This window comes from Anas platyrhynchos, chromosome 2 (genome assembly GCF_047663525.1).
Source record: "Anas platyrhynchos isolate ZD024472 breed Pekin duck chromosome 2, IASCAAS_PekinDuck_T2T, whole genome shotgun sequence".
Lineage (NCBI taxonomy): Eukaryota > Metazoa > Chordata > Aves > Anseriformes > Anatidae > Anas > Anas platyrhynchos.
In genome coordinates, this window is record NC_092588.1 from 152,551,050 (window position 1) to 152,564,812 (window position 13,763).

Genomic DNA, 13,763 nt, shown 5'->3' on the forward strand with positions numbered 1-13,763 from the left:
GGGAAAGCATGAGATGTTTGGAGTTGACTGGTGCAATTTCATTAGGATCTGGCAATCTCTCAGAATGATGCCATGTGAATGGCGTTTAGTTTGTCCTACAGAGTTGGAAATACTAGGTAAGAGGTCAGTATTTGCATCCGTTTTGAGTATCCCAGCACAGTCTGCACCTGCCCTTCCTGTGTATGCACCATAAAAATACCTGCACAGTGTTCCTGTAGTAAGACTCGGTCAGTGTCAGAAAGAAATCTTTGAGAACGACTTGTAGTTAATGCTGCTAAAACTACACAAAGCTGTTCCAGGAGACCAAAACTTGCACAAAGTTCCAGATACTTGGCAGCTGCTTCTCCCGCACGATGACTCAGAGCTGTTGAATTTTACGTACGAGCTGCTGAAATCCCCGGCGAGGAGGATTGCTGTCCTTACCGTTGCATTGGCACCTCCGCTGAGGCCAGAGCAGCAGGCAAGTGGTGGCAGGGAGTAGCTGGAGGGTTCTGCGTTCGCAGCAAAGACAAGAGCTTGGCCCTGCTGCGGGTAAGAATTTTTGGCATCGGGTCTGTCACAAGATTGGCGAAGTTAAAACTTCCCGTAGCCGTCGTCATGGAGAAATCCATCTCGTCTTCTGCTGCAAGTGCAACACTTATGCTACCAGTCAAGAAGAGACAGTGTTTGAAGCGGTAACATATTTTGATGCAGTTTTGTTGACTTTAGACAAAGGAAGAAGTGTGGACAGGCACAGCGCTCCTGATGGGGCACCAGCAAACTCCTGCAGAGGGTAGAAGATTTCTGGGTTTGATGGTCCGAGTCGTCTCTCAGCTTTTCAGTTGCCATTTCACTCTCTGCCAATAAAACCAAAACAAACCCCCTCCAAACAACACCAAACCCATGTGAAAACATTCAGTGGTCATGATAAAGCTCATGGCAGAGCCTCCCACTATGTTCTTAGGGTTCCTCCAGCCAGCAGCCATCACCATGGCTGGAGGCAGGTGGAGACACAGAGGCAGAAGAGACTCGCACAGCTCTACCTGTAGCTGCTGATGCTCCTGAACGTTTGTCAGATTTGGTTCTAGAAAAGGTTTTAAAACAGAGTGCAAATATTTATATTGTGGTATGTTGTTCTGCATCGTTTTCATAGTGAATATGGCCGAGTGCATTGGTAACATGTGTAAAGGATGCTCTTTGTGCAAAAATGCAAATCTGTAATGGATCAGAAGGTCATAATTGCATCAGGTTCTCTTTGCATTATAATTATTCCTCAACTGGGCATAATGGGTATTATGGCTCTGGATATAATGCGTTTTATGGCAGAGAACTAACACTGTAAAGCTGGAAGGCAGACAGGGAGAGCATCTATCAATGTGGATGTAGGTTTTGGGCAAATCAGTCTGTAGCATGTGATGGTGTATATTGCTGAGATACTAGGACAGGTATTTGACTAACAGTAATTTCAGCGTATGGAGCTGATGGATGTCTCAACAGGCAATTTGAAAATTAGACCTGGAAGCCTCTCAGGTGGTTTCTCACTCATTTATTCCAAATGTCTCCAAGTCTGAAGAGCCCAAAGCCGTGGGCCAGGAAACCTGCCTGGGTGCCTTGGACACCAGAGTCAGGATCCTCACGTACTGATACCACAAAGAGGTGTGCAGAAGCACAAGAGCTGTGTAGTAGCCCCAGCTTCAGTATTTTAGTATTTCTGTCACTGGCTGAGCTGTGACTCCACAAATATTTTACGTGCTGGTGTAAAAAATCATTATTTTATTTGCCTGCAGCTTCTGTCAATCAGGAATCTTCCTGGTTCTGCTGTTCCCAGCTGTGCCTCTATCTCTGCCCCGAGGATGCTCCCAAATGGGGTGACAAGTTTGGAAGGAGATGTCACGGTCTGGTTGGTGTAAGGGTCTGTTTCAGCTAGGGGAGGTTGGTCTTCATCTGCTCCAACAGTTCCAGACTCAAACTGAGCAACCGTACCCGCAGGGAGGAGCAGGGAAGGTGCTGAAGACGTCGCCGTGGCCAGAGCAGTGCCATTGTGCAGCAGCCTTTCCAAGACAGGGCTGGGGGCTCGTGTAGGAAAGTTAACAAACTGCAGGAGCAGTTGAAGGTGAAAACAGAGGTAACGCAAACTTCACCTGTAGGTAAAAGTGCTGATTCATCCCGCCTCTCAATGCAAGTTCCTACATGTGTAATATTTTACTCCCAACCTGTCTCAGGACAGCTTTTTTCTTTGAGCTCTGTCGTCGCCAGTCATTTTTTTCCTCGTGTTAACTTTTGTAAACTGTGACCGTACTCTAGAATAAAAGCCAAGATGCAACTGCAACATTTGCTACAAGTAATCTTTGAAAAACTCTTATTTGCATTTCTGAGCGGCGTAGGAAATCTTTGGCGACTCTTTCACAGGAGAGCACTAGAAAAGTGCAGATAAGAATCAGCACTTGCGGACTGGAGTCCGGGTTCTTCTTACGCTTTTTCTCAGACATCTGTGATCTCAAAGGCGATGTATTTTCTTAAGTACTTTCTTTTTATTTCAGGTGTTTCATGCTACTTTATAAAACGGGTGAGCGGTGGCTGTGCAGTTGTAACTGATCAAGGGGTTTGCAAGATGGGAAGTTGCAATATTTTGGTTTGAAATGCAGCCTCCCTTTGATGGAGAGTTTTTGAAAAGATCATCACGCTGTATAAATTGGAAGCATTAAGATACATACTTGTCTTTGATTGTACCAGGAGGCTAATAGGAAATAAAGTATATTTTTGTGATCTCTTATTAATTAAGTTGAAGGTTGAGCAAGTTCTGTAGTGAGATTGTAATAACTCTGTTTCCACAGATGTTAAACAAAAACTGTTTCTAGTCTCTCACTCCTATTTCTGAAAGGTCAGCTTTGTCACCTTGCATTAATCAGGAGGTTTCTGTTGCTCCTCGTTTCCATCCATCAGGGCCCTTTTGCTGTTCATATATGCATCTCTAATGTAAGAAGTAAATAGGAAGAAGGGAAATACAGAGATCTTTTTTATAATACACAAAAGAATGGGGTGAGATGCTTAATTTTCTCAACTCTTAGGAGCAGAAAAGACTACGTTGACGAGTAGCATTCAGAGAGGGGAAAAAAGTTTCCTTTCAGATATTTCCAGGAGCTGCTTCTTGCTTGCTGTGATACCCTTCACACGGGGGTGGCAGCTGAACCTTAGCTGCTGTGGTGCTGAATTTCTGCAGCTGTGCTCATGATTTACTGCTCAGAAACACCGGGAGCTGCGCTTCTGCACACCTGGAAAGGATTCTTGAGAGGATGGGGACAGCTTTCAGGCGAGGAAATGTCGTGTGGACACCGGCTTGTCGCCAGCCCTGCTGGCTGCGGCACCGATGGAGCCTTTTTATGCAGCGTGCCTCTGCTGTCTTCCAGGGTAAGGCTGCGGCCAGATGTTCATTTAACAAGACATCTGTGCTGCTTTAGGATGTTACCGTGTCCCAGATGTTACACCGCTTTTTAAGGTTATTGGTCCTCTTCTCTGTGTTCAGCATTGCACTCAGCACCTCGCAAAGCGTAGTTGGGGAGCTAATTCCTCCCCAGACAACTCAGGGCACTGGAGAAAGAGGGCGAAGCTCTGGGATGGTTTGTATGAACACCTGGTAAGCTGTGACAAATCTGCTGGACTAGTAAATTAATTTGTTCAGACCATGCTTTGAAATTATCATCTGATTTTGTTGGTAGCAACTTAGGGAGAACTTGCAGAAACTCTTGTCTGGCTGTAACTTCTGGGCAGTCAGAAACTGGCAGCCTGGCAGCGACAAAACCCGAAGCAGAGTGGCTTCTTTGGTTATTTCACGTGGTTCCAGGAGATGCTGGCCCACGGCCTTGTTACCAGTGACTGGAAGGAAAGAATGAGTAAGAGCCACGGCGTCCTTCTGACCTGTATTGTGCTTGGAAGCCTGCAGAGCTACTGCTGGCACCAGGGGAGAAGGGGGGAAGTACACTGCAAAAAACGCCATGCATTTCAAAACAAAGCAAACAAAAAACAACCACCAACTACCAAAAAAAAAAAAAAAAAAGACACTTTTCTATTTTATCCTAGCATAGTGCATCCACGACCCTTTCCATGCACTTCAGCAGAAGCCCCTTCGATGCTTGGAGATGTTGCTGTATTACTGAAAAGACCAAGCCTGGAAGCAACCTCTCAGGTTTTTGCCTGCTGCAAACAGACCAGCTAATGACCTGCTGAGCCCTGCAGCAGGTTTTGCTGGGATTTTTATTTTTTTTTATGCTGGGATTTTTTTGTCCTGTGGGCTAAATGTGATTAGTCGCTCGCAAGAATCGTATTTACTATGATGTATTTAAAGATGGAGATTAATGAAAGGCATTAGCCAAGAGAGCTAATTGATGACAAATTTTGGAGCAGGTCGCAGAGGGTTTTGATAAATGACTCAATGTTCTATAAATATGAATAAAATTATTGTAGACAGTAATTAAATTCAGCTGGAGTCCTATATACATTTAAAAAAAAGTATTTTTTTTTTTTTCTCTTGTTGACTTTGTTTCACGAAATGCTGACTGCTTGAAGACGTTGCATTTCTCACAGTGGATCCCTTCATTTAAACATCAATAGATGTGGTTTTGTTTTTTTCCTTCTAAATCGCACTCTGTTGTAGGAAAAGGCAAGCGAGAACGCCAGTCGCGGGCAGCTTGGCAGCGGCTCAGCCTGTGTGCCAAGCCCACTGCCTATTGTACTGCCCCAGATTTATTGTTGTGTGCTCCTTGTCTCTATCAGCCGGGCTCTGCCTGTACATTTTGTTCCCGGTCCGTACCGGGGTGAGATGTGGCTCATCCGTGCCTCACCCGGCTGCTGCCTGGGGGCTTTGGATCCTGCGGTGATGGGTAGAGGTGTGGTGTGCCGTGCCCTGCTTGTAAGGAAGTTTGGGACTCTGGAATATATGCTGGAAAACCCCAGAGCTACCCAAATTTGTCCTGCTGCTGTTCCTCTTGCAGTAGTGTTTGGGATGAGGCTTTGCTTGGGGACTGGTCTGGTGTTAGAGGTGCTGGCTTTGGTGGAGGATGCACAGCGATGGGTGCGTTACTGCTCTGTGTGCTTATTAGCTAACCAGGTTTGGGCTAATTTGCAGTCCAAAAGGCAAAGCTTTCTAGAAAACTGTCTGGTGAGAGCAGGTTTAGGTCTTAGTCCTGTTGGTAACTCAAAGAGTTGAGTCCCAAGAGCAGAATATCCCCACCATTGGCTTTTCCACTTCATTTAAAGGAGAGTGCAATAAATAAATAGAAAAATAAATAAATAAATAAAGTCACTGGGATTGTCAGAGGAAAATCTAGTGTTAAGCAAAGCTGTCACAGCCTTTATTAAATCTATAAAATGAATAAAAGTGACATCAAACAATCCGTTCTTACTGCAGATGTTGACTGTAGCAGTGAGGTGCATGAAACAGCCTTTCCAAATGGCATTTCCCATGGAAATGTTGAAGGGGAGTTGCCAGTACAGCCTGTGTTTCCCACATTTGGGATGTGAATTATTTTTCTCTGTAGCAAACCTGAATTTTTAGGCTGTAAAATCTCATGTAATTGTGAAACGAATGCACCTGACAGAAAATAAGTTGATACAATCCAGCATTTCTTCCAGTTCTCTATTTCAAATTTACCCGATGTTACGAGGGCTTTTAGGAAAATGCAGGTGGGGAGGGGAGGGGATGGCAAGAAAAGCCCAGGCGTGGTTCTACCTTGTGCTGGAAAGAAGCAATTACGTTTAATTAATTGAAACCTCTGCTTCTCCTCAGTGTTAAATAGGTTGTGAAAATACGGTGGGGACTTGGGGGAGCGACCGCTGCTCTTGTTTAAGCAAAGTGTTTAAAAGAGCTTTGTGAGGAACTTCAGCGTTTTGTACGTTACTTGTGGCTGTAATGGCAAGATGTGAATTATTAAATAAGTGCAAGCAGTCATCTTTCACTATTTCACAGAATGACAGAATTGTCTAGGTTGGAAGAGACCTCAAGATCTGGGGGCTTTCACCGAAAAAGATGCCGGAGATGACTGGAAGGGGGTACTTGGGAAGAAAGCAGGACTATCGTTTCGGCTTGTGCTGGTTTAAAAGTGATCCCGTCGTAGTCCAAACGTGTACCTCGGCGATGCAGAGGGCTGGCTGGTGGAGGAATAATGGGGATGGGATTTAGAAATAATCCCTGTCCTCAGCTGGGTGCGTTTGGCAGAGCCTGGCGGCGTTGCTGCGGCGAGCGAGGTGTCTCAGCCTCCCTGCGTTCTCCGTGCGGGGCTGGCTGACGCCTTGGGCTGTTGTAAAGGAACACAAGAAACCGAAATCTTTATTCTGGGGGGCTGTCACTGCCTCTGGATAACCCAGCAAGGAGAAAGGTAACCGTGTGTCCCGAGGGTTAGCCTTGCTCCCACATCTTTTGGCTTTGTTGGAACAAATATCACGGTGCCAAGAAGCGAAGTCCTGTCCTCAGCCTCTTCTCACTTTCCTCTTTCCCCTCGCTCCTTTGCAGAGGAGTGGCTTGTTTCAGGCTCTGGTTTTAGCTGCACTTTAATTCTTCTTTTCCTCCTTCACAGAGGCAAAAGGGATCCCAACACAGTTTAAAAGGATTTCTTCTTCAGTAATACCAGGCAGGCCCCCTTGCTTAGCAGGAGAACACCAAATGTAGGCCCAGAAGATGATTGTCAGTCCCAGCTCTGTGCATGGCATCACATTCGATCCCAGAGATCCCTTGTATATTCTTCTGGGATCGTATTTGATCCCAGAGTATATTTTGTAGCCAGTTTAGCAGATCTAGCTGTGAGCTAATACTTTTGCTAGGTCGCAGCGTTTTAACAAACTGTGCAAAAAAAAAAAAAGGAAACGCAGTTTTTGGAACGATTGAATCACTTCAAAAAAAATAATCTCCCAATGCAGAACTTAAAAGCAAACTTTTCAGAATCCCTGAAAGAGGAAGCAAAAGGGTTTCGGTGCCGGGGGACATTTCCCCGGGGGGGACACCCCGATTGAGGGCAGGCTGGCTGCTGACCGGTTGCCTTGGAGCTCGGGGGGCTTTGGAAGCACTGAGCTGCCCCAAAGCTCTCCGAATTTGCGTGCTTGGACTCAGAAGCTCCCAGGGTCTCCCAGGCTTTCTGTCGGCGTGCCAGGCAGCTCGCCAAGTAGCCTGAAAATTCGGGAGGCGAGGTGCCAAGCGCCTGGCTCCCTTTCAAATGGGCTGCTGAACAGCTGGGAATCTGGATGCTCGGGCTTCGCGACAGCCCACCGCCGCTCTTGCCGGAGAGGCAGGCAGGGGAAAAAAGGCTGAAATCCGGGATGCAAACCTGCCTGCTCCCCGTCAGGCCTTGATTGAAATGGAAACGGAGCTGCCAGGTAGTTTAGTTTCCATGTGCTCTCCTCCCGTGATGACTTCTTTACTGTGGGAACACCCAGCCATCTCTCATAACATTTGATTTTTGGCGTCAAAATATTTATTTCACTGAAAATAATACGTGGTTCAATTCGAGTGCTTTAGCCTTGTTGTTATTCTATAGTTTTTATTCCTCAGGATGCTCTGAATGAGTTAGTGTCTATTTTATTATTGCACATGTGACTACTGGCCAGATTTGGGTTGTTCTCTGTTATCTCTGCAGATACCTCGTATGTAATGAAAAAATGTGGAGCAAGCAGCACACTCATTATAAAATGATATTTAATATATATTTTTTTGATCAGAAGTTTATGAGAGAATATTTCTTGTAATAAATAATCAGGAAACTTAAGGGGCCAGCTGCTGGGCGAAGTGTGCATTGTTTGAGATCGTTCCCTAAAACAGGAAGAAAGGGGAGGAACCTTGATCTGTACAAGACTCAAATCCCTGCTTGGCTTAAACGTTCTACAGATTGGTGCTGACGATTATCCCTCCAAAATGGAATTATTTAGATACTGGATAAACTTAAAAATAAAAATTAAAAAGTCCTAACAGCTTAAAAACAACTTTCTCTTCTTGTGTTTGCAGGCCTCGGAGTAGAGGAAAAACTGCAGTGGAGGATGAAGACAGTATGGATGGTTTGGAGGCAGCAGAAACAGAAAACACTGTGGAAACAGGTAATGAGAATGTGGCAGCGGTGCTCTCTGATTATTGCTTCTCTCTCGGAAATCCATTTAATTAAGTAGGCCTTTGGTAGACAAGTATTTAGTTAATTTTGAAGTCTGAGACATGCATTTGGGCAGATACTATAAAACAAAAAAAAAAAAACAAAAAAAAACCATTATTTAAATCTATATTAATGAAGGCTTTTTGAACTTAGTGCTTTTTAGTAGTCTAGTGGGGATGCTTCCCATGTTGTTATGTAGTGACTCTGTTTGTTGTTGTTGTTCGTTTGCTCTTGTTTTGTTTTTTAAGTTTGTATCAAACAAATAAAACCTCTGAAGCTGTTATTTTTAGAATAGCTGCCAAAATGCAGTATTACTAACAGACTTGTAATCAGCTAACTAATTCTGAGCTAACTCAGCTAACTAATTCAGATTATATACCAGCGGGGTAACTGGGATAACCTAACGTTAACGCTTCCTACTGCTGCTGAGGAAACGAGATAAGAATCGGTTCCTGCTTTTGTAAATATTTGTTCTGGTGGTTCTCAAACGCTCCAGTTATTGGAGAGCTCGGATTGTACTGGATCGAGCAGTGCTGTAGTGGGTTGTGAAGTCTGTGCTGGCAGGTTAAGAGTCTAAAGAGACGAGCAGATGAGCTAACTCGCAAGATAAAGGCCGTGGTGAAGAACTGTCATGTCTTTGCCAGGCACACGTCTGTAGCCATTTGCCTGCTTTTAACCGGGGACTGAATATATGTAGCAGGATGAAACCTGCCAGGAGGGATGAAGCCACGGCCAATTGGCGGAAGTTTGTAGATTTTGACAGAGATAAAGCTTAAAAATTCATCGAGACATAAGGGATTATAAATTTAATTAGGTAGCCCTATATGTGTAATGAGCAAAGTGGAAGAAAGCACAGACACGCTAACAGCAGAAGCTGGCGGTCAGGGAGGCAGTTGCATGGAAATGCCAGCTGAGTTGCAGGAGTTGTCAATTATAGCTGGTAAGTAAAGCAGACAGAGTTGTGAAGTCTTTAAATGTGAAGTTGAAAGCCTGCACTTGGTGTAGGTTTATGGGGAGAACAAGTAGAGGACCTCAGAAGAGCCATTTTTGCAGCAAGGTTTTGTGTACGCCGTACAGGAATAGGGTTGGAGTGGTTAAAGCTGAGGCTGAAATCTTTAAGTGGATGGAGGATGAGCTTTTGGCTGTACGTGCTGGTCTCTTGCTTCTTCCTTGGTAGATGCTGTGAACAGGTTTGAGAAGGCTTTTTACCCAAGACTGTACGCTTTTGGGAGCGTCACGAGTGTTTAGTCACAACTTCTGTTGAATTTAAGTGTTGTTAATGGTTTGTGGAGAGAGTCTAGATGAAAGCTGAGCACAAGAGCGTTTCATCGTTTTCTTCTGCCAGTTGTTTTTCTGCTCCTGGTAATAAGCTACTGGTGGTAGTGAACCTGGATGGTCTCTTCCAGCTTCTACAAGTAGGTAATTACCAGTTATTAAAGTTGAAATTAAGTAAGTGGTAGCAGGTTTTTGCCTGTAGAAAAACAGAGCAGGGTAGAGGAAGACTGGTTCTAAATGCGTCCTCTGTGCCATTCATTGCTCTTCCTATCCCTTGTGGTAGGAAAGTTCATGAAAATCAGAAAATGGACAGAAAGTGCGGTTGTATGTGGTAAGTTCAATAGATCTTAAATATATTCAAACATCTCCTCCCAATGAACAAGCAAACTAAAACAACAAAATAAAGTCACCCACAAGTGATTCCAGCTAAACAACTGAGGATATACCAGTGATTCAGGATTTTGGTAATAGCTCTGTATTTTTGGCTTTACATTTCATTATTAACAAAGATTCTCAACAGAGATCCATGCAGGTGTCTCACATGTAGGAATACGTAGTTCTGAAATCCCATTGTCACTCTGAGCAATATGATAGAGACACAATCACAATGAAAAGCTGAACACCAGATGAGGTGATAGAGTTTTAATTATATGCTACTTCTGAAAGTTTTCCAAGTTGAACTGTGTCAGTAGCGAAGTGTGGGAGAAGGAGAAATCCCAGTTTGTATAACTCAAACTGAAGTGTATTTGTGGTCCAGTTTGGGAATTCCTACTCTGACTAAAAAGGTCTTGTATTTTGTTTTTGTGTGAACGGTGGGCTTGCCAGCAATTCGGTGTAGTAGTTGGCAACCAAAGCATAATACAGTAATATCATAAAACTCGGAATGAGATCACTTGAACATAAAATCCTCTTGATGTGCAACTTCTGACATATTTTGCCTCTGTATTCCTAGCTACTTTTCCATTGTTTGTTTTGTGTGCAGAGAATAGTCAGGAATTTTTTGTGTTTGTTTGTTTTTAATTATTTCTGGAGTCTAGTATTACTGGTTCCCCTTTTTGAAGCTCTATTTTAATAAAATATTAAAATTATTCCCACCTGGCCTAAAGAGGTGTTTTCTGGCTAAAATCCTTCCTGAAGTGACTCCTCAATAATGGTAGGGTGCAGTGACTTCAATTAGAGCAGAGGAAACAAGTTGCCCTGAACAAAATTCTGTGTTGTGTGTAAAAAGAGGCAGAATTAGAACCAAGGCAGGGGAAGGCGTGTTCCCTGATGGTTTCAGCATGGTTTGTTAGCCCAGCCAACTGAGCGATTTCTGAGCCGTGCCCATTTTCTGCCAAGTGTTTCTGCCATGTTCACTTTCTTGTAAATGATCACAGAATTTCTAAAGATGGAAAGAGGAGGGAGGTTTGGGAAAAGATCTACTTGGAGCTAAGTCCACTTTTTCCTTAAACGAACAAACAATAAACACACAACAAAGAAGCAAACAAGACAAAAACTGCTTGCACTGAACCAATAGACTTTTAGGTTCCTGTCAACTTCAGCATAGACTCCTTCCCTTTACCTGCTAGCCCTGTCTCTCTTGCTGATTTCTTGGCTTATTCCTTTTCTGACTATTTTATTTCATGAATTCACAACCCTTTCCAGCTGTTTCAGATCTGCTGTCTGTTCCTAATTCCCACTTTTCTTCACCATGGTTCCCACCAGTGACTTTGCACTGGTATTTCACTATCTGGCCGATACTGAGCTTACCCATCCCTCTTCACATCATTTTAGCACCCACAGAATCGCAGCCTGGTGAGGCTGGCAACACCTCGGGGTCCCTCGGGCCCAGCCCCTGCCCCAGCTGGGCCACCCAGAGCAGGGTGCCCAGGCCCATGGCCAGGCGGCTTTAGGAGCTCTCCAAGGAGGAGACCCCACAGCCTCTGGGCTGCCTGGGCCACGGCTCTGCCACCTACACCATAAAGAAAAAAGAAAAATAATAATAAATATATATTTATTTATTTATATTTCTTCTGGGTTTCTGTGCCAGTTGCCTCTTCTGTCAACACCTTTGACCCATCAACACCTTCCACCTTCCTAGCTCTCAGTAAAACAACCTTCATTTTGGAATACGGTGTTTTACTCTGTGTCCTCTTGTTCTGCTCCTCTTGGCCAGAGCAGTTTACTTCTGATGACTGAATCTCTGTAAAGCCCCCCACAAAATAGAAAAAGGCACGCTAAGTCTGGAAAGCATCGTGCGTGTCCGTGCACACACACATACAGATACAAAACTGCTGATCTACAGAAAGAGAAGTAACATAACAAGTATGTCCTGGGAAGTTTTCTGTAGTTTTGGAGGCCCTTTGGTATTAATGAACACTTGGTTCAGTTTTTTTTTTGCCATCTTCTATTAGTTTCAGCAAATTTCTGTGCTTGGCGTTTTCTGGGTCCTGCATTTAAATTCACTGAAACTGAATTCTTTTATTATTCCCTCTCCTTTTAGAGAACACTTGTAGAATATCCAACTCCTCCTAGAGTCTGTAATTCTTCCTGCCTTTGTGTCACATAAAAATGCTGGGATTCAGGCTCTGATTTGGGAGAAGTGCAATGAAGTAAGTTTATTTTAACTTCTGAGTCTCTTGGGAAACTCGTAGTAAATCCGTTGAGTATTCTGTTTACTATCTGCACCACATCAAGCAATCCTTAGAATAAATTACCCTTAATAACAAACCGTTGCTTCCCATTGGTATTTGGAGAGTTCAGAAGTGATAATGCATAAAGCAATCCAGATGGTTTTATCAATGCCTCTATTATCATCCTCAGTAACCTCATCATCAGAGCCAGGGACGTTGCCTGCCCGGTTGCTTTCTTGTTGGGCTTCACGTGAACTTCGTGAAGGTAAATCTTTGTCTTTTGTCCCTGGACAAAGGACAGAAGTACCAGAACCAGACCTTTCTTGGTGAAGGAAAGGTATCCTTGTAGAAGATGCCTGAGAGTTTTGGGCAAATTCAGAATCTCACGAACTCTGAAGCAGCCTGAAAGGCTTCTTGCAGTATTTTACCCATCATCTTCTGTAGCAGTACAAACCATACTGAGCAGAGCCTCCCACTAAGAAAAAGTAAACTACATCTGAGGAAGTCCTGGTTTGGGTGAATCGATGGGAAAAGCTCTCATCAGCCTGTTAATGAAGAGATTTTGAAATCCACCTTGTGCTTTTCAGACAGCTGCTTAAGCTTCATCACTGTACTGCCTAGCACATCTAAACCTAACGGAAGGAAGAATTGACGCTACTGAAGATACTACCTATAGATTAAATGGATCTATGAATATTTGTGACAAGTATCTGCTTAAAAATGCACTTAGATATGTTTGTAGGCAATTAATATTATGTGTACTCATTAAAAATGAGTAGTTCCTTCTTTACGTTGCATCTGTCTCCTACCTGTCCAGGCACTGGAAAAACGGGCAGAACAGAAGGGTCTTGGTGTTCTAAGCATCTTCTGATTTTTCTTCTTACTCTGGTAATTTATATGGAATAAGGAAACCAGATGCAACAGGAAATTTTTATGCTTTCCTTTAAATTATTACTGTCTTAGTGGATAATAACATTATTGTCATACACACTTAAAATGGACCATTTAGAAAATTCAGATTATTTTTTTTCCCATCTGACTGATACCTCAGGTGTCTGTGCCTCCGTTTTGCAGTAGGTGGAGTCTGTTTTTTCAAAACAAATTCTCATCTCACTTAGTTTTCCAGTGTGGATGCTATTTCTGAAGTGCAACCCTTTATTTATTTTTCTTCAATAGTGCTTTTCCATTTTATGTATCAAACTATGCTTTTTATAAACATAAAAAACATTTTTTTTTTTTTTTGGAAGGAGTTTTCAGGGACCCAGCATATTTGACCTTCCATTTCTTAGCTGGCTCATTAGTAACATAATAGGGGAATTTGTGTTGAAGTTCCCGGTCGGTATTTTGCCATAGCATTGTGTATCTTGTGTGTCATACACTCCTTACACAGAATCACTGGAAATGGTGCTGTTTGGTGTAGATCTGTGTCATTTTTTGGAAAAACATGTCGAGGATGACTCCAGTTTGGTAGAAAAAATGCTAGAGAGATTTAGATTTCAGTCCTAATTAAAATCTCCACATTGACTCTGGAGCCATAGAAGGATGTGCCCTGATAGCCTTTGTCTAGATCAAGTACAAAAAGAGCAAAAAGGAGCTGGTGATAAAAATTTATTCAGGGTAATAAAAGAAATACCAAAGAAAATGCAGATCACTGAAGAAGGACCATTGGAAAATGGAATTAATCTTAAATTCACAGGATCACAGAACGGTTTGGGTTGGAAGGGACCTTATAGATGATCTCATTCCAAACCCTGCCATGGGCAGGGCCCCC

The 13,763-nt window shown here is 43.3% G+C and overlaps 1 protein-coding gene across 14 annotated transcripts in view; it reads left to right on the forward strand.

Moving 5' to 3' along the window:
• KMT2C (lysine methyltransferase 2C) overlaps positions 1-13,763 on the forward strand; it is a 195,964-nt gene that overhangs the window by 38,202 nt on the left and 143,999 nt on the right. For all 14 annotated transcript variants that reach the window (XM_072033849.1, XM_072033848.1, XM_072033844.1 and 11 more), the window contains one exon: positions 7,967-8,055. In XM_072033849.1, the coding sequence (XP_071889950.1) occupies positions 7,967-8,055 (89 nt within the window). The remainder of the gene's footprint in view (positions 1-7,966; positions 8,056-13,763) is intronic.